Source organism: Acromyrmex echinatior, chromosome 1 (genome assembly GCF_024713525.1).
Source record: "Acromyrmex echinatior isolate Ae372 chromosome 1, ASM2471352v2, whole genome shotgun sequence".
NCBI lineage: Eukaryota > Metazoa > Arthropoda > Insecta > Hymenoptera > Formicidae > Acromyrmex > Acromyrmex echinatior.
The window spans coordinates 3,557,109-3,577,851 of NC_141852.1; the positions used below are offsets into that span (position 1 = coordinate 3,557,109).

General features: G+C 28.8%; 1 protein-coding gene across 1 annotated transcript in view; it reads right to left on the reverse strand.

The window, feature by feature from the left end:
- The window catches only part of LOC105143793 (epidermal retinol dehydrogenase 2), a 48,638-nt gene extending 33,581 nt beyond the window's left edge, over positions 1 to 15,057 (reverse strand). Inside the window, exons 1-3 of the mRNA XM_087410493.1 lie at positions 14,841 to 15,057; positions 6,534 to 6,582; positions 6,139 to 6,473 (exon numbers count right to left, since the gene is read on the reverse strand). Coding sequence (XP_087266619.1) covers positions 6,139 to 6,367 — 229 coding nt within the window. The 5' untranslated portion in view covers positions 6,368 to 6,473; positions 6,534 to 6,582; positions 14,841 to 15,057. The remainder of the gene's footprint in view (positions 1 to 6,138; positions 6,474 to 6,533; positions 6,583 to 14,840) is intronic.
- Between the last annotated feature and the right edge of the window lie 5,686 nt (positions 15,058 to 20,743).

The following is a 20,743-nucleotide window of genomic DNA, read 5'->3' on the forward strand; positions in this document are numbered from 1 at the left end:
AAAATCTTGTAAATTTCTATCTAAAAATCCATAAAAATAGGAGGATCCGATTTGGACCAGGGGTTAGTCCGATTTGGAATCAATAGTTCCAAATTTTTTCTTTAAGTACATTTCGAGTTATGAGGTTCGAAAGTTACAGTACTGCCGGTATTTGTATTACGCAAAGTGTCCGATCGACGGTTAAAACCTCTTGAATGTTATTCAAGGATCATATCCTGGATTTGTTAAGATCAAAGTAATTTTTCGTAGTTTTATTTTTGCACTAAAAATTCATTTTTATGTAAAAATAAAAATAAGAGAAACAATCACACCAGTGATCTCAAGAGATTTTAGCTGTCGGTCGAACACCTTGCGTAATGCAAATGCCAGCAGTACTAACATTCAAACCTCATAACTCGAAATGTACCTAACGAAAAAATACTTTATTATAGTTTTTAGAAAACTCTTGAAATAAGCTACAAGAATTCGCAATAAAAACTGGAGAGTTCCATTAAAAAATTTTTATTTAACATCGACCTGACCTTAAAGACTTCTTATTCTAAGCTAAAACAAGATCACTGTCCTTTTCCCCCTTGAAACCATAAAACTTTTGTCTGAAACACTTTTTGAAAAAATTTCTCCTTTGCAAGATGTTCGCATATATTGATTAAAATGGTTTACTTTATATATTACATTATATTGAGTAAAATTTTTCTTGAAGAGAACATTTTGGAATGTAGCTCTAATATACATTGTTTAATACTTAAACGCGTCGAATGACCTATAGTTTCATCAAAATCGGAAGTGTGGGGACTCATTTTAAGGTTTACCAAGAATTCTATACATTAAATCAATTCTACACATATTTTCTATTGAGAAGGAATAATAGAAAAATTAATAAATACTAAGAAATTGTATAAAATCTCATTGAACAGCGTTTGCACTATTTCACGTCAAAATTTGGGCATACACATCACGTCCACATATATATAGCTGTCAAGGATACGTCTTTTTGACGTAATATAACGACTATTTTAATATTTAAAATCACGTCATAATTACGTCTCACTTACATGACGTCACTGTCATTAAAGTCACTGTCTTTTTCACGTCATTTCGATGTTATTAGCTGGGTATTAATATAATCTGATAATATACAATATTAGGTGTTGGAATTAATTCGTAGCGTTTTACAAGTGATGGGAAGTACTTTCATTAATGTATTTTTTAATGCTCATGTGAAATAAATAACATTCTTTCATTAAAAAACGCTACGAATTAATTCCAACACCTAATAATATATATACAATATAATATGAAATATATCAGGCTAAAATTTTATATTAAAAGTTTGCGTCATTGATGCAGAATTTTATTCTTTTCAGTTAAACGTCTTGCACAGTTCGTCTTTCTTTTTTTTCTTTTCATGTTGAAAAGATAAAGAAAATTATTATTTTTCCTTATTTTTCTTTTTTAAGCCTTGTTTCAAATAGCCGACCGGATATCCGTAGAATTCGTATCCGGTTGGATAATTACCCTGAATATCCGAATATCCGACATCCAGTATCTAGTAATTTTACGATCCAGTGCATTCGTACTAAAAAGTGATTTTATAAAAGAAAGAATGCTGATTGGCTCCATTCTGTTTATATCCTCTATGTACGAGACGAGTCGACATTGTCCAATCTAATAGCATTAGACGATATTAACATGGACCGAGCAATGTAACTCAAATAATGCCGACACTGTTCATTATACAGATTTTGCCCTTAATATAGACCGGTATTCACAGTCAGATCTTATATTCAAGACGTCTTAAATACAGTCTTAAGAAGTCACGAACCAATCAGAGGGCCATATTAACGTCTTAAAACATTATTTAACAGTCTTGAAATAAGAACGGACTATGAATGCCGCCTATATATACAAAGTGTTATCATACAAATGACTTTTTTCTTGTAAACTAACAGAGACAGATCTAATGTCCTAATAAATATAACTAAACGGCTCTAACTAAACTTTATTGTAAGCATAGTCATTATTTATGTTTTAGAAAATATTATTTATGTTTTAGAAAACGGAGCAATATACATAATTTTTGCATAAAATAAATATTTTAATAATAGTTGTATCGTTCTAATTTTATTATATCATACATCGTTCTAACAAGTATAACGATGTGTGATAATAAAATTATTTTACAAATTCAAGTTATTCCAGTTTAAAATTTAGCGGATAATTACTTATACCTTTTTAGATTCGGCGCTATGGTATAGCCAACTTCTGATCACATATAAACTACTGGGACGAGCGCTGATATTGGTTTCGCGATCTGACAGAGAGTGTTTCAAATGGTATCTTTATCCTTTTCTAATCTACATTTAATTTATGATTGCGCATGTGCAATACGCACATGCGCAATTATAACTGTACAAGTTAGAAAAGGACAAAAATGCCACTTGTAACACTCTTTCTTGGATCTCTCTTAATAAAGGCAACATAGAGCCGCGTTCGTTCCAGTAGTATTATATTTCAGTGCTTCCAACTCGCATTGACGATTGATATATAATATAATATGTTTTCATCTGATCATGTCAATCGACAATGCACGAGTCAGAAGTTGGTCACACCGCAGGACCGAAACTAAAAAGGTAATAATAACCTGCCAAACTTTAAACGGAAATAACTTGTGTAATTTGTAAAATAACTTTATTATATCATACATCGTTGTACTCGTTAAAACAATACAACTTTTATCAAAATATTTACTTCATAAAAAATTATGTATTAGGTGTTGGAATTAATTCGTAGCGTTTTTTAATGAAAGAATGTTATTTATTTCACATGAGCATTAAAAAATACATTAATGAAAGTACTTCCCATCACTTGTAAAACGCTACGAATTAATTCCAACACCTAATATTTATATTATGCATATTATACTGTATTTTCTAAATAATTTTAATGTGATCACTTATACATTCTGTATAATACAATATATTGGGTCATCTAAAAAGTAGGTTGACCATCAACACCATCTAGTGACAAAAAACCGCGGATACTTTTTAGATGACCCAATATATTGAATGTGTATAACTTTGCTTAAATCGGTAAGATGTAAACTGTATATATTTACCCTCATTTAAAATGATTTCTAAAGAAACGTTTTTTAACCGTTTATTTACTATTTTATTTTTCAAGTATTTATTTTTCACGAATTATTCATGTGAGAAAATGATAAAAATTTGTTAAATTGCTAGTCAATTTAATTCGTGATATTATTGCGGTAGTTTAATAGAGTTAGTGTTTTCAAAACTGAAAAATCATTTCGGCGCGCGTTTCTGAGGACTACATACGTAGTATAAATTCATACAAGTATTTAAGATCCAACTAGACTTTAAGGCTTTGATTTCTATAGTTTGTGTTATCATATACGGTCCTTTAATTTGTTATATTAAAAAATTACAGATTTCTTTACACTTTTATCTGAGCCAACCAACGCTGAAGGTAAAATGGATAAAGAAACCTGTAATTACAAAATAAAAGTAAAAATTGACGTGATAATTATAAACAATATTTAAAAAAGGAGCATTCAGCCAAAACACCGATTATTAGCGATATCATATATTTAAAGTTATTATTACAAAATCATAAACGAACGATATTCGGCCTTCTTCAGTATGTTCAATATATAAGTGAAAAATATAAAAATGCCCATCAGAGCCTATTAGCTGTTCAGATGTACAGAAAATTCTTTATTTTCGTGTGAATGTAATAAAACGAATAAAATAAACATTTTGACCCTTCAATTTTTTTTTATCAATATAAAATATAAATCGAAATTACATAAATAACGCAAATTCCAAGTTGATGATTCCCGACAATTTAGTTCTTCTTTATCCAATGTCAAATTAGCTACATAATGAATAGCCCACCAATGTGGGGATATATGGCTCTATTGATGAGCCAATTCTCAGGACAAGCCCACGCTTGTCGTGTGATGTGATATAAGAGGTAGTAATCAACACTTCTCTTGTAACTGGTAACGATGAATCTTTATTACTCGAGTTCAAAATGAATATGACCGACAGGACGAGCGCCATAATCTATCTGTTCTCATTTTTCGCTGACGCTGCTTGTAGGCAACTCGCAACCTACAAAATCCCTAGGCTTTTTACACTCGCTGCACTAGTGAGATATTGAGAACGTAATTCCCTACATACTCCCCCCGAGTGATTATCAAAAATATTAACTCATACAATAATAATATAAAAACTTACATAAAGTAAGTAGAAGTCATATACATTGCGTTACTAAATAGAATCACATCGCTCATCAGATTGTCAGATTTGCTGTATAGTCATTCAAAGGAAACACGAAAATGAAAAATTAGAGAATTATTAAAATCATTTATGAATTTTAATTATATCAACTTACATGTAAGCGTTGATTCGACGTAAATGTCTTGTGGTGTCGACAGTCAGAGATAAAATGAGAGTCAAAACAATAAAGTCGTATAATTATTGAAATAAAAATAAAAATAAAAAACAAAAAGGGATAAAATTAACGTCACAATTCCAAATCCGTCACAATTTTAAATAAATTCATGTATAGTGGGTAAAAGAATGCGGGTTCTAAAGAATAAATAGGTTCTAAAGAATGCATATCATTCTGTAAATTCAAACTCTGTCTCTGTTGCTTTATATGGATCGCTTCCGAAATCAGTCTTTTATTAAGTATCTTTTGCTTGTCTAATATCTTGACATTTTCCCAATCAAAATCATTGATGAATTATTCTGTGTTCCATTATTACGGAATGCTGTGTACGGAATGTAGTGTTTTAATTTACAACAGCTGATGTAAGAGCTTTTTTACATTTTTCGCTGATATCTTGATGATTCTTTTAAGCCTCATTTTACATATTTGTTCAATATATAATGTTCTAATCTACAATAATCATTCCTTTCCAGTCGATTAACAATAAAAATAGAGAACTTGAAAGAACTAAGTTTAACTCAGTCATAATGGTATTTGATGATCAAGTAATATACATTATTTGAGTGTATGCAACTAATATATGTTCTTGTGACATAGATGATTTTTGCGTTGATATTACAATATTGATCTGTTCATTTCATTGCGAATCCTCATGTAGTATAAAATTATCTTTCTGTACTAGTAAACAAAAACCTGTAATTTTTTATTTTTTCCAACTTTGAACACAAAATACACCAGCGACAAATACATTAGCATGTACATTTTAATCATGGAAAAGAAATTTTTATTCTGTGAAACCATTACGAAAAAATTCAACAAGAATAAAAATGTAAAAAACGCTAATTTTGTCAATAATATAGGCGGCTCCATATATAGACAATAAGAACTGTGTGTGTATTAATACTTTAAATTAAGTGGCGTAATGGATAAAGTACAAAAGACTTCTAACTTCGATGTCCCAGATTCAAATCTCGTTAAGTAAAAAAAAAATTAAAATGTAATGAAAAATTACAATTAATTATAATTAAAAATTATTTAAGATTTAGGCATTGTTAATAATAAATTTTAAAAATAATATATGTACATACTTTTTCTAATTTTGTGTGTTTAAATGTTAAAAACATTTTTTCAAATGTTAAAGACTATTTTTAACATTAAAAAGACATTTTTTTCTAAGCTTAAAAAATGTTTAAATAAACATTTTTGAAATGAAAATAAGATAACTTAATCCCTTATTTTTAACATTTTTAAAAACGTTTTCAAAGATATTTTTTAAATGTTTTTAAACATTTTTATAAACATTATCTGCTGATTGTAACGTTGTTATCATTTTCTGTAATAATAATTTGATAATGTGTGATTTTATGTTTTCATGGCGATAATGATAACGACATATTTTGAAAGAAATCCTTATACTAATTCACTTTTACTCCTTACGTAATGAGTAAAGTAATGAGTTACTTTTTTTTAATGAATAACATGACGTAATAATAATAAGTTACTCTTTAAAACTTTTTCATTTCTGACTTTATTGTCATGAAAAATTATAAAAATATTATCAAATCGTTATTGTAAAAAAACAATAATAATGAAAAGTTAGTGTTAATTAAAAAAGTTATTAGTAACTCGTTACTTCTCCCCATTCCTATATTTTAGACTTACCGGTCTCGTTTATATCCCAAATAATTACGATGGCGCCTAAGTTCGCCAGCCTGAGGGAAAGAAGCCTCCCCAATCCTCCACCTCCCCCTGTTACCAGGGCAATTTCGCCACCTATATTCTTCATTTTATATTTCTTGGGAATGAATGACCTGATAATGCCATCCAATATCGAGAAGGTCGACAATAACAGGAAGCCAATTACTTCCCCAATTGATTGTAAATATGTCATATTGGCACTATATACACAGACCTCGTATCCGTTGTACTTGTTGCGTAAAGTTAAATTCACAGCTTTTGCTCGTCGAGTTCTTTGCACGGCTTCTCTGCGACTAAGACTATCGATCGTTCAGTTTGTTTTCTGAATCGCAGTATATCGAAACTATTTTATAACTTACAGAGTAGCGACTGACAATTACGCTGATGATTCAATGGTTATAATGAAGTCTGAAATATAAAAAAGTAATCTTTAGCTTTAGATAATATATCATCATGTTTACAAAAAAAAACAGATAACACTATATATAATTTATATCCACGTTGAATATATTTATATAGTGAATATCAAGAGGCATCAAAACTTAACGCGTAAAATATGGATAATAGGAAGTTTTGTAATATCATTTATCCAGAGACAATGAATGCTAAGGTCAGATTATCTTCTTTTTAAAACTAATTAAAAAAAAGATAACATGAGTTTAACGTTCATCGTTCTGGATCCACGTTATTGCAAAAACTCCCTAATAAATATTCCCGAGCTTAGAATATAGCACTTAAAATATATACATTTAAAATACCGTAAATATTTAATTATAAATTTTAATTACAAATCCGTGTGTGATTTTCTTTACATATCTTATGTAGACATATCTTCTCTCTTTATCTTATTGTTATTAATTTTGTCAATTCTATCTTATTTTTCTTGATATGTAGCGAATTCAATTGGATGCAGTCTGTGGTGAAAATAAAAATCTGTAAAAATACTTATGCAGAAGCATACCTTGTTACTTCCACCATGCTCTGTGCACATTAATACACATTAAAATCGTCGCGTTGTACACAAATTGTTTAATATAAAAACGGATTAAAATCATCAATACATTTTATTGTGCTGTTAATAACATCATATTTTATAATTCAATATATTTGCATTTAACTTTTACACAGATTAAATCAATGTAATAACGATTTTAATATGTATTAATACGAATTCGCTGATATTAAATTATTCAAAATTGCAGATCCCTATAAGAACCATTACTATAAGAACCATTACACTAGATGTTCATGTGTATATATAAATTTTTTATTAAAGTATGGATCAAAGACGATTAAATTATTAAATGTTTCTATCTTGGAAGTTCTATGTTGGAGATTGTACCTCTTATTTTCATTTTCGTACTAAAATTCATTTTTACGTAAAAATGAAAATAAAAGATACAACCTGCTCCAATAGCCTTGATCTTGACAAATCCAAGATATGATTCTAATAATATTTGAGAGATTTTAACCATTGGCTGGATATAATGCTAATGCCAGCGGTACTGTAACTTTCAAGCCTTATAACTCGAAAAGTACTTAATGAAAAAATATTTTATTATAGTGTTTTGAAAAGCTCTCGAGGTATGCTACCAGAGTATGCAACGAAAAAGCGGAGTTTCATATGAAATTTCGAAGTTGATCTTTAAATGACCTTGAAATATCCTTTAAAGTCAAATTTAAGATCACTAACTTTTTTCCCCCCTCAAAATCGCACAATATTCCTTTCTTATTTTTTTTTATATTGTACATATATATATATATATAGGATGTCTGATAATTAATGATAAAACTCTCGCTTAGCGACAGCATAGACTAAACTGAGTCGAAAAATCCTCTACTATTTAGCAATTTTCGTAATAGTTAACAAGATATTAATTACTAAAAATTGCCGAATATTGGTCTTCAATAATTTTTTACTCAAATACTATCAACTTACAGAAAAACAGCAAAAAACAAAAATTGTTTATTTTCTTCTTATAGATCTCTAAAAATTTTTCGGAATTTTTTTGTCAACTTTTTAGTACTGTATTTTCTTATTTTTACCAACATCAGAAAATACGATATTAAAATTTCTGAAAAAATTTTTTTTTGCAACAAGAGCTCTACGAGAAGAAAATAAACAATTTTTGTCTCTTTGTCTTTTGTCTATTTTGTTGTAAAGTTGATAGTGCTTGAGTAAAAAATTATTGAAAACTAATATTCAATGATATTTAGTAATTAATTCTTGTTAATTATAACGAAAATTGTAAAATGGTAGAGGACTTTTTGACTCAATTTAGTCCGCTTTATCCCTATACGAGAATTTTATCGTTACTTATCAAACATCCTGTATATAAATATACAGGGTGTTCAGCTTAAAAGTCCGTACGATTTTTCAGATACTTTTGACAGTTAAAAAAACTATTGAAGACTGAGTATTCATCTGTTTTATATAGGCTACAACAAGCAATAAAAGAATCTGTTTTCATTAAAAAATCAAAGTCATCTTAAATTTTTTAAATAGCACCATACAATTTTTTTCCCATAATATTGTAAGGGTTATCTCTACAAGATAAATTTAAATCACTATCGAAATGTCAATAAAGCATGAATATTCACCTTTTAATTTTTTTTTTAACTGTCGGAAGTACCTATCTGAGAAATCGGACCGCTGAACATCTTGTATATACAGGATAGACAGTAACTCTGTTCACTTAGAATATTTTCGTTATTTTTAGAAATATGAAATAATATATTTATTGAAGTTGTATGTATTGTCGATTATAATAACCATGCACACAGAAACTTGCTCGAAACTGTCTCAAAACTTTATGATTTTTTTAATGTTATGTGACTTACTATGGTACGCCATCTTATAACGTATTATTATATTCTGCATTTTGTTGTACATATGTGTATCAACTATGTGTTTGATATTCATATGTTTAAATATGTACAATATATCTGCTACATATTATATATGTCTTTGATATGCACAATATATCTGCTACATATTATATACATATTTCATCTTTGATGTGCGCAATATATCTGCTATTTATTATATACGCATTAAAGAGATTGTAAGGCAAATGCAATATGTTAAGAATTACTTGAAAAAATTACAAATTATTCTAAATTGCATTTAAAAGTAATATAAAAAAATTTGAGACAGTTTACCATCTGGATCAAAAGTTCTAAAAAAAGTTTCTATAAAAAGTAATATTTTTTTTACAATTTAGAATAAAGAAATATATATAAAATAGGACACCTTATAATTGTAAAATACAGATTTAAGGGGGCTAATTTAAAGTCAGCGCGGTAAAAAGTTGTGCAATTTATACTTATATATTAGTATAATGTGTATTAAAAAATATTTGAATGTTTCGATTATCGGTTTAGCCATCTTCAGCAAATATATAATTAATATACTAGCGCAGAATATCTTCTTATCTTTGAAAATATAAGATGTCAACTTTCTATCTAATCGAAAAGTAAGAAAAACACAAACATCGCACAAAGAAGTTGCCTGTCTTCTTAATTAACAAGTGATTACGTTCTAATAATGTTAAATTAAAGGTTAAAATTACGTAAAAATAACGTTGAAATTATACAAAGAAAGTATAAAGTACCTCAATCTCCATATAACACTGCAATTAAGTATAATTCAGAAATCATAAATATAAAACAGCAAACAAATGGTCTCAATCTTTAAAAAGACAGTGGTTTAGAGCGTACATATAATGACATTCTTAATAAATATAAATAAATTTAGATTTAACTTACACAATGACAACATCGTTCTATGCCCTTTCAGTATCTGTCTTAAAAGCATCTTGTTTATTACATTCTTAGATGTGAAACAATTAAGAACATTCGATACTTTTTGACGATTTCTAAGTTGAACATGTTTTATACAAATCTTTTTCATTTACTCAATATTGTATTATACTTAATTGTGTTATATAGAGATTGAGATAAGCAACCTTACAACCTCCTTAAGTACGTATTTCGACTCGGACATTTCACATCCGTTACGTTAATTATATATTTAATACATTATATTTGATATGAAATGAAACGCAATGTACGCAATGCAATATGGATACGTATTTAATATATATTTACAATGAAAGGTGCTGCGATATATATTGGGTCATCTAAAAAGTATCCGCGGTATTTTGTAACTAGATATATGACCATCAACACACATCTAGTGACAAAAAACCGCGGATACTTTTTAGATGACCCAATACATATAGGATGGTCCTTATATATACAGTAACAAGCAAAAACCGATTTTATTTATTTTAAGCTGAATAAACGCGATTTTAATTTGTCTAAAAAATTGTTGTCATTCATACATTATTCAAAGACATATAAAGAATAGAAAGACAATAGATTTTTAAATGTTATTTAATATGTTATAATATTGTATATTGCGATATTATGAATTATGTTGGAAATATTTTAAGCAATTTTCATGATATAAAGTTGAACTTATTCAGCAATATTTTCAACTTTAAAGTTTATAGTAATTTCACAATCTATGGTAAATGAATTAATTGATAGTATATAGAATAGATATAATATTATCAAAGTTCACGATAGCCCAATTAAATGTTAATAATGTATTATATTATAATTGCATTTTTATTGATTTAAATTCCTGTATTATCATAAACAAATGGAAACGTGTAAAATATATTTAAAAAAACCTACTTCTTTTATATAAATATAATGTTTTTCACAATTAAATCTTCTTAATATACGTATGTTATTGTTTCTTTAAAAACAGCATTTATATCTTCAGAAAATAAAATATAAAAATCACGTATTTTTTCGCTGGTTACTAGCATATAGCTTATTTTGTATAGGTATGTGCATATTAGTTCGTGTGTGTACTTACATACGTTCATAAAATTTATCCTGTCCGCTTAAAAGTTCATTAACCTTTCCGTCATGACAGGACTCTCAGGACCTCATCTTTTTCCGCTTAATTTTTAATTATTTTGATGAATTTTTTAACATTAAATATCGGTTTTTTGTTTTCATAGAATCCATAAAATATTAATAAAGTACTCCAAAAAAGTGTTAAAAAAGTAAGTAGTAAAAAAAGACAATCATAAATTTTTATTTGCCACAATTACTGTAACTGAACAAGTAGTCAAAATTTATATTTTTTTGAAAAAAATGCATTTTCTACTAAATTATTATCAATATCAAAATGGCAATTTAGGCACTCATTTAAAACATCCTAAAATATTTTTTCAGAATTTTTCAGATTGTTCGTTTTTTTTTAACTTATAATCTTTGAAAAATAAGAAAAAAACAATATTTTCTACTGTAAATCCAAATAAATAATTCAAATATCTCCTGTAAGAAATAATCTTATTATTTAAAAATTTGGTTTCTGGGTATTTTAATCACTGCATCTGAATCTGAGATGAAGATTTTCGAACATCGAAAATAGCAACATCGAAATGAAAAAGATAAAATGAAAGATAAAAGACAGACTTCACGGCTGACTCAACTACTCATAGCGGACGAGCTGCCGCCGCCGCCGCCACTGCGTTGATCGCGTACGTGAACTTAGGAGTATCCCAATATCAGAAAAATATTGAAATTGTACCTTCTATCATTATTAGAACCTATTTATTTATGAAATAATTTATTTTTATAAATAATGAAATACTAAATATTTCACTCAAAATTATTTGAATTATTGATCTGCCATATTGGATCAGCCATTTTGAATTAAAAAAATTTTGATTTCTGATTTGTAATCAGTGGCTCGAAAAATCCCTGGGTATAAAGTTAAAAAAAAATCGGTTTGATACAAAAATTTGTAACACAAAAATCTTAATTAATATTTTTACATTCTACTTTATTACTTTTTTGTATACAACAAGACAACGATTTATGTATGTATTAATTAGCTTTGAGATGATGCAAAAATTCACAATTAATTTATCGATTTGCGAACATTTTGTCATATCGGTGTGCTAGCGCGCTGCTTTCTAATAACCGACGAAACTCACTTTCAATTTTTAACCGCGATGTTAACTGCTACAAGATCATGTGACATAACAGACGCCGAATTAAAATAGTTGCGTAATCATTCGAGTTAAAAATATTTAAATAAAGATTGTAAAATGCGCATTTTTACATCTGTTGTTTGTTATTTATTACATATATTCTGAAATCATTATTCTTTTCAATATAGATTTAAATTTCAGTCAATTTAATAAATTTTTTGTAAAAGTTGAATCTTTGATTTTTACATCCTTCAGATCCTGTATACGTAGTAATGTATTATACATTAAATTTAATAAAAACATTATACATTGAAATTATTTAATTCTATCGACACGATCCATTCGAGATCTGATAAACATAATAATGTGTATGTTGAAAAAATAGTCCAAAAAATAGTCCAAATTTAAAAAAATAATTAATTATTCAGTATGAATTATTTATTGAAATGCTTATAAACTGAATTAAAAAAAAATTTTTTTAACATGGTTCCAATAAAATCAAGTCTGAAAGGATGAAACAGAATCCGCTTTAATAGAATTTTAATTTGGAGATTCATGCTCTTCCGAGTTTTCAAATTAAAATTTTATTGATTATAATTCCATTTCTGTTCCACAAATGTGACTATATGTTTTTAGTTACAATAGTCTCTTAGTTGATGTAATTATAATTTTCTAATCGCAATTACATTAACTAAGAGATATATATAATTAAAAAGACTATAATTAAAAAGACATAGTCATATTTATGGAATAGAAATGTCTGCAACTAATAGCAGACATCTCATTGAAGCAACTGATGTAATTAATAGAAATCTGATAGTTCGTTATTGGTAAATGAAGAGAAAAGATGAACTTATTTCTTGAAAATTAGATTCCTGAAGTATCAATACGCGCGCAAAATAATCTCACGTTTCGCATATGTTGCGATTCAATTGCAATCAACGAGCAATAAACTGTAAATTTTTCTTATATGATGAAGGCAGACGGTAAACGTTCCAGTCTTGCTGTAGAATTAATTGACTTTCACTGTATAAATCTTCTTACCGTTGACGTATTGTATTGTATTTTCCATTGCATGTTTCTAATATAGATCATTAAATCTTATTTTTGCCTTAATTATCTTAATATGACTATAATCATAAAAATGGAAGAAATAAATAGAATCGCAAATTCGTATTGCGAGATGGCAAATATACATTATTCATACTCTTCCAAATTTTCAAATTAAAACTTTATTGATTATAATTCTATTTCTGTTCCACAAATGTGACTATATGTTTTTAATTATAGTCTCTTAGTTGATGTAATTACAATTTTCTAATCGCAATTACATTAACCAAGAGACTATAATTAAAAAGACATAGTCATATTTATGGAATAGAAACCAATAGCAGACATCTCATTGAAGCAACTCACATAGATATAAATATCAATCTAACATATTATATATCATTTATATTATTAAGCAAGACAGATGTGCGTTGCTCACATACTATTTAACTTTCAATATATAAAGCAAAACATTAGCATATCATACATATATATATAATATCATACATATATATGACATACATAATTATCCATATTGAAAGTAGTCAACATTTAGCGAATATGTGCAAAGTTGGCTTATACATTGGCCATACCGTCTAGAGGCGCCTTTAAATACAAAAAGTATACAAATATACAAGTATTTAAGTACGCAGATTAATCATCAGATAATCGATTTTTGTCAGAATATCTTGTGTTGACAATTACTCTCACAGTACGAAATGAGCAAAGTGAGAGAATCAATCAGAATCATGGAAAAGGAGCAACAATAAATTCAACTATTGTGATTTAATACGCAAATTTTATTGTAAGAAGAAAAGAGAGAATTTTTATAATATTTAATTTATTGAACTTAAATTTTGAATGAAATTAAAAATTAACTCATCATAAAATTATATTTGATTTTATTCTCAAATAATCTAATTTTATTAAAAATGAAAATTATTTAATAAAAATATAATACAAAATAAGATTATATACTAGAAGGTTTAATCATATAATAACTTAAAATACATTGCAACAAATTTTGATCCATTTTTTATTTTTCAACAAGTAATGAGTACTTCTTACCTTGAGGGATCTTTACACTGAGAAAAAGAATATAATTTTTTTTAAATTTCATCACTTTTCCATTTTTTATAAATTCTGTTTTGAATCAAGTAATAAATTAATTTTGTAATATATAACTATAAGGAATTTAAATATGTTTTACAATATGAAAATAAATATGATAATATGAAATCCCTTTTATTAACAATTTTAAATGATATATTAAAATAATAAAATTTATTATTAATAATTTTTTATTAATAATATTTAATGTTAAAACATTACATTAATACGCAACGTTCTGTTTCTTAACATTTGAATAATTTTTATGTATTTTATTTCGTAAAGTAAAAAAAGAAAAGTTGTAAATTGTTTAAATTTGTAGAATAAATTTTCAAAAATAAAATTTTCCATTTCTTAAAATCTGTGATGGAACTTTTTTAATTTTATTTTCTTTTTTAGCAATTACAAATATATAAAAATCATTCAAATATTGAAAAACAGAAACGTTGTAACACGTATAACAAAAAATGTAACACATATTCTTACCTATCGATCATTGTTCCACACGAGAAATTGAGTTTATAGTCATAAGCGGAAGTATGAGAAGAAAAACAAATATTCACAAAAAAAATTATTTAGGCACGAAAATGCCCACCTGTGTTTACACAATGCAAGACATACTTTGCGGAAAATAGTATGTGTCTTAGCAGTACTATGGTCGTCGGTATACTGAATGGAACGCGTTGCTTCGACTGTGCCTTCACCTCGAAATGATCGTCGAATCAGCGAGACGCAGGTCGTTGCGAAAATCGCATGCATGTATATCCAATGTAGATCCTCATATCCTCGCGTGTACGTTACACACTATTCACCAGCAAATAAACGTACGGGATGATGCGCATGAAAATAGTTCTCCATTGATAAGTCAATGCTGATAAGAATTTTATTGATAGTAACAGAATAATGAATGAACAAAAAAATTCTTTCAAATTATAATAGTAAAGGAAAGATTAATCAGTCTAAGTAAATTGATGATAAGCTGTTATAAAATAAAAAATAAAATAAAAAACTGAAGTGAAAAATTTTTACACATTTTTACACATAATTTCTATAAGTACAAATTGATACTCTTTTAAATGGTTCTTTTTTATTTATATAAAAATATTAAATAATGTGTATAAATATTAAATAATGTGTATAAATATTAAATAATGTTAGTGAGAAATGAATGTTTTATAAGTATGGTCACATATTTTGATATAATTAAAATATGAAATATTTTATAAAATGTTTTTTTTGGATAATTTAATATTCAAACATTGATGCATGAGATATTTTTCCATAATGTGCGTTTTGGCATTTTATGTAATTAATTTATATGACATCATTCATTTATATAACATACATATATATATATATATATAATATGTGTGTGTGTGTGTGTGTACTTGTACTAGCTTAAATTAAATATTTATGATGTATAAAGAAAATCTTGTAATTTCAGAAATTTAAAATTTCTTATTCAAAATTATTCATAGTTATACGAAATTAACAGTTCTATTTACTGAAATTTAATACTTTTATTATCAATATGACTCGAACGAGGGACTATTTTTTAAAAATAACTCATATTTTTTAATAAGTTTAATAGATATTTATTATTTATTTATTATATATTATATAGTGTGCGGCATGTGTGTTAAGCACTTTATATTTAACGACCATATACACGCAGATAGAGTGATGCAAATCAGTGTAATTTTTTGACAAAAATAAATAGTAAAATAATATTTCTTATATAAATAATATTTCTTATATAAATTTTTTGTTTTCAAAACAATTGATTTTTTAAAAATCAACTATTATTTATTTGTTGAAACAAGATATAAGAAAGGCATTAAATAAAGGTACACTTCCTTTCAGGTCTAAACTTTTTTTAGAAATGGGATATACAGGATGCCCCGGAACAAATATTTATCCTTAAAATCTCATATTCCTGACTTATTGCTAAGACGATTCTTCCGTTATCAAAATTTTATCCTATTATACTTAGTTTATCACCAATCAGAAATCACGACGCCGATGTCGCTTCTCTTATATATAAGACTTTATCTTTGATTGATCAATTCAATTTAACAATTCTTTCTTCTGATTGACTCCAAGCAGAATTGATTCAACAATTTGAAATCGACAAATCAACCATTTCACGACGTTTATGAGCCATGGAAAAGATTCACAAAGAAGAGAAATGGCTGCCACATGAATTGACCGAAAATTTTCTTCTGATTGGTCAACGAAATATTTGCAACGTTTAAGTGGATCACACCCATATTTAGTGACAAAGGTAAATGTTAAGAAGAGCCCAAATTTTAATAAAAATACACTGAATCGATGCATTTTTATGTAAAAATAAAGATTTGACAAGAAAAAGTGTCGCTCTGCTTCGCGAACCGAGATATTAATCCTTAAAGTCGACGACTTTAAGGATTAATTATTCGGGTTAGAAAATCTGTCATCAGTGGTTCACTATGTATTTTTCACTATGTATGTGTTCACTATATATTTTTAAAAACATAAATTCTCTACTAAAGTAGTGAATTTGTATTTTAAAAGCATGAATTTGTGTTTTTAACGCAATGAAGCACTGCTGTGACTTAAAATGGAACGCAATAAGTTGTTCTTCCGATACATACTTCTACACTACTTTGATTTCAAAAAAAGTACAGCTGAAACTCATCGATTGCTTGTGGAAACTTATAGTGAATGATCCAACGGAAACAATTTGTAGAGATTGATTTTGATAATTCAAAAGTGATGATTGTGATGTTCACGACAAACAACGGCCAGGTTAATCAAAAAAATTCGAAAATGAACAACTGCAAACTTTATTGAAAAAAAAACTCTGCTCAAACACTCCAAGCAGAATTCAACAATTTGAAATCGACAAATCAACCATTTCACGACGTTTATGAGCCATGGAAAAGATTCACAAAGAAGAGAAATGGCTGTCACATGAATTGACCGAAAATGCCATTGCCAGTCATTTAAAGATCTCGATTTCTTTGCTTGCAAAATAAAAAAGGAAGTTTCTTGTGGCGCATCATAACCGTCGATTAAAAACTGAATCTATTTTGACAACCTGAAACGTAAAAAATCATAAATTGATCCTGGCCAACCAGCAACATCGACTCCAAAGTGAAATATCCATGGTCACAAAGCAATGCTCTGTATTTGGTGAGATATGGAGGGTATAATAAGTACAAATAAAAACAAACGAAACAATCACCGCCGAATGTTATAGACAACAATTAGAGCGTTTGAATGATAATTTGCAAAAACGACCATCGCCGAAAGGTGATTCTTCTCTTCTTCTCCATGATAACGCTCGACTCCATGTTAGCTATGAAACAAATCCTGGTAGAATTCGAATGGGAGATTTTCCTGCATCCAGCGTATTCTTCAGACTTGGCATCAAGTGATCATCATCATTTGTTCCGGTCGATGCACGCTCTGGGAGATTCACACTTCCATAATTACGGCGTAGTAAAAAATTGGTTGTAAATTGGATTGGCTCAAAAGACATTATTTTTTCGTCGCGAAATTCAACTTCTGCCAGAAAAGTGGAAAAAAGTCATAGCTTTATTCCGAGGATAAATTTAGACATTCTTATCACATTAATGTAGGTGTACGCAAAAAATAAAAATTTGTTTACAAACCTAGAAATGAAATACTTTTTATAAATTGTCTGTTTAAGGCTTAGTTTCACCATTCACGATTAACGCTTAACTGAGGTTCAATTTATTTCTCATCTGTTTCTAATTCTAACATTAGAAAAAAAATGAAGAATGAGTTAAACCTCGGTTAAGAGTTAACCGTTGTGAAACTGAGCCTAAAAGTAATAATTTCTTATAAATCTTTGATTTATTTACAATAGAAATAATTAAATATATTACATAGCTTTTCTCTTTTGAGTAAATATAGATCCAGTGCTTACATTATGTCGTGTAGCAAAGAAAAAAAAATCAAAATTCAAAAATCAAATTTCCAATAGTTTACTATGAGGAGTAGAGCCTACATTGCGGCTGACAACCGTTCTCAAAATCGGCCGGCAGATCAAGTTAGAAAAGAAAGCGCTCTGACGACTGACTCACGAGCCACTAACTGACAGGCTTGAAATAAATACAAAAAAAAACAGTCAATGCCTCCTAATACATCAACAGTCCACTTAGAGTACTTATCAAAGTACTTTAAGACTCATAGTCTTATAACTTACTAAAGCCGGTATTCATAGTCTTATATTTGAGATCATCTTAAGTACGGTCTTAAGAAGTCACGAACCAATTAGAAGGCACACATTAGCGACTTAAAACATTACTTGAGACGATCTTAAAATATTAGGGGGTTGCATTAAAAGTTACTGTTTTTTCTTTGTATTTTAGCACTTATTTCAATAACAAAATATATGAATACCTCAATCAAAGTATTTTCCCTCGGAAGCTATGACTTTTTGCCACTTTTCAGGCAGAAGTTGAATTCCACGACGAAAGAATGGTCTGTCTTTTGAATCAATCCATTCAGCAACCCAATTTTCGACTTCGCTATAATTATGGAAGTGTGTATCTTCCAGAGCATGTTGCATCGATCGGAACAGATGATAATCTCTTGGTGCTAAGTCAGGAGAATACGCTGGGTGCGGGAGAACCTCCCATTCGAGATCCATCAGTGTTTGTTTCTTATAGCGATTATAGCGACATGCGGCCGAGCGCTATCATGGAGTAAAATCACCTTTCGACGATTTGATGCAATTGATGGTCGTTTGCATCAAATTATCATTCAAACGTTCCAATTGTTGTCGATAACGCTCGGCGGTGATTGTTTCGTTCGGTTTAAGCAGCTCATAATACACGACACCCTCCATATCTCACCAAATACAGAGCATTGCTTTGTTTGTCATGACAATCACCATTTTGAATCGTCGAAACCAGTTTCTACATACTGTTTCCGATGGAGCAGATTCATCATAAATTTCCGCAAGCAATCGATGAGTTTCAGCTGCACTTTTTTTCAAATCAAAATAGTATAGAAGTATACATCGGAAAAATAACTTATCATGTCCATTTTAATTCAGTTATAGAAAAGCACATATGTAACCAAGGATGACGTCTGTTGACTGAATTTTAGTAGGAAATGTTCACACTTCAAAATGATATAAGTAGCAGATGTCTCTGACCATACGCAGCATACGCAGCTACTGTCATCTAAACGTGAACTTTTAAGTAACTTTTAATGCAAACCTCTAATATGAACCGACTATGAATACTAGCCTAAGACTCAAAGTCAAATCTTACATTCAAGACCATCTTAAGTGCAGTCTTAAGAAGTCACAATCAGAGAGCCACCAATCAGAGAGCCATATTAGCATCTTAAGATATTACTTAAGATATTACTTAAGATAGATCTTGAAATAAGAGCGGACTATGAATACCGTCCGTAAGCGAAATGGTTGAAATCTATTTCGCTTACGGACTTATTCTACTCTCTATTACATCCCCAACTATAAGTGATTTATTGATTAATATTGAATTAACATCGATCGATATTGAATTAACATCGATTTGACGTCCAGCGACGTTGAATCAACATCCATTTGATATTAATCAATCAACGGCCATTTCTGGCTGAGCCGGAAAACCAACTCCCGACGCTTAAGATAAATTTTAACTGTTTGAAATTTGCCTTAAAGACAAGTTTTACTATTTTTATTTCCGTCAGATTACATAGATCTAAAGCAATATCCCGATTGGCTTATCGGCTTAAGTTTACGCCTTATGCTTACTGTTACGGAATTTTGTCTGCGGTAGTCCATAAGCATTGTCTACAATGAACAGTAGCAATAAGAGGCTGTAGACACGTTGGGAGTTGGTTTTCCGGCTCAGGCTTAAGCTGATTTTCTGGCTCAGCCAGAAGACCAGAACAGAAATAGATGATCGATCAACGATCTTGACTTTGCTCTCCAAAGTGTTAACCTTGCTTCCCTCTTGCGAACAGCTCCTCCTGCTTTTTTTTTCAAAATTTCGAATTTTTTCAACGAGATTCCTAAGAGTCAATACCCTTTTTTATCGCTTTTCTAGCTAGATCGTCTATTCTCTCATTCTCTTAAATTCCTTTGCGGGATCCAAGTAAGTTTCACTTCAGCGTTCTTTTCTTTTACGAGGCAAAGGATCAGTGCCTTAATTTATAAAGCACTAGTCACCTGGCACTAGAATTTTTATATTAATTGTTATTTCTACTAAAAACTGTGGTTTTTTTTGTAGAAAGTGTAAGGCTCAAATCATAAAAAATTCTCCCTACTCGTTGCTATTTCTACTTCTCGCGGGAAGACTTACTTTCAACAGGGATATATCGACGAGTAGATATAAACATCGTTCGCATATTAAAGTATCTTACAA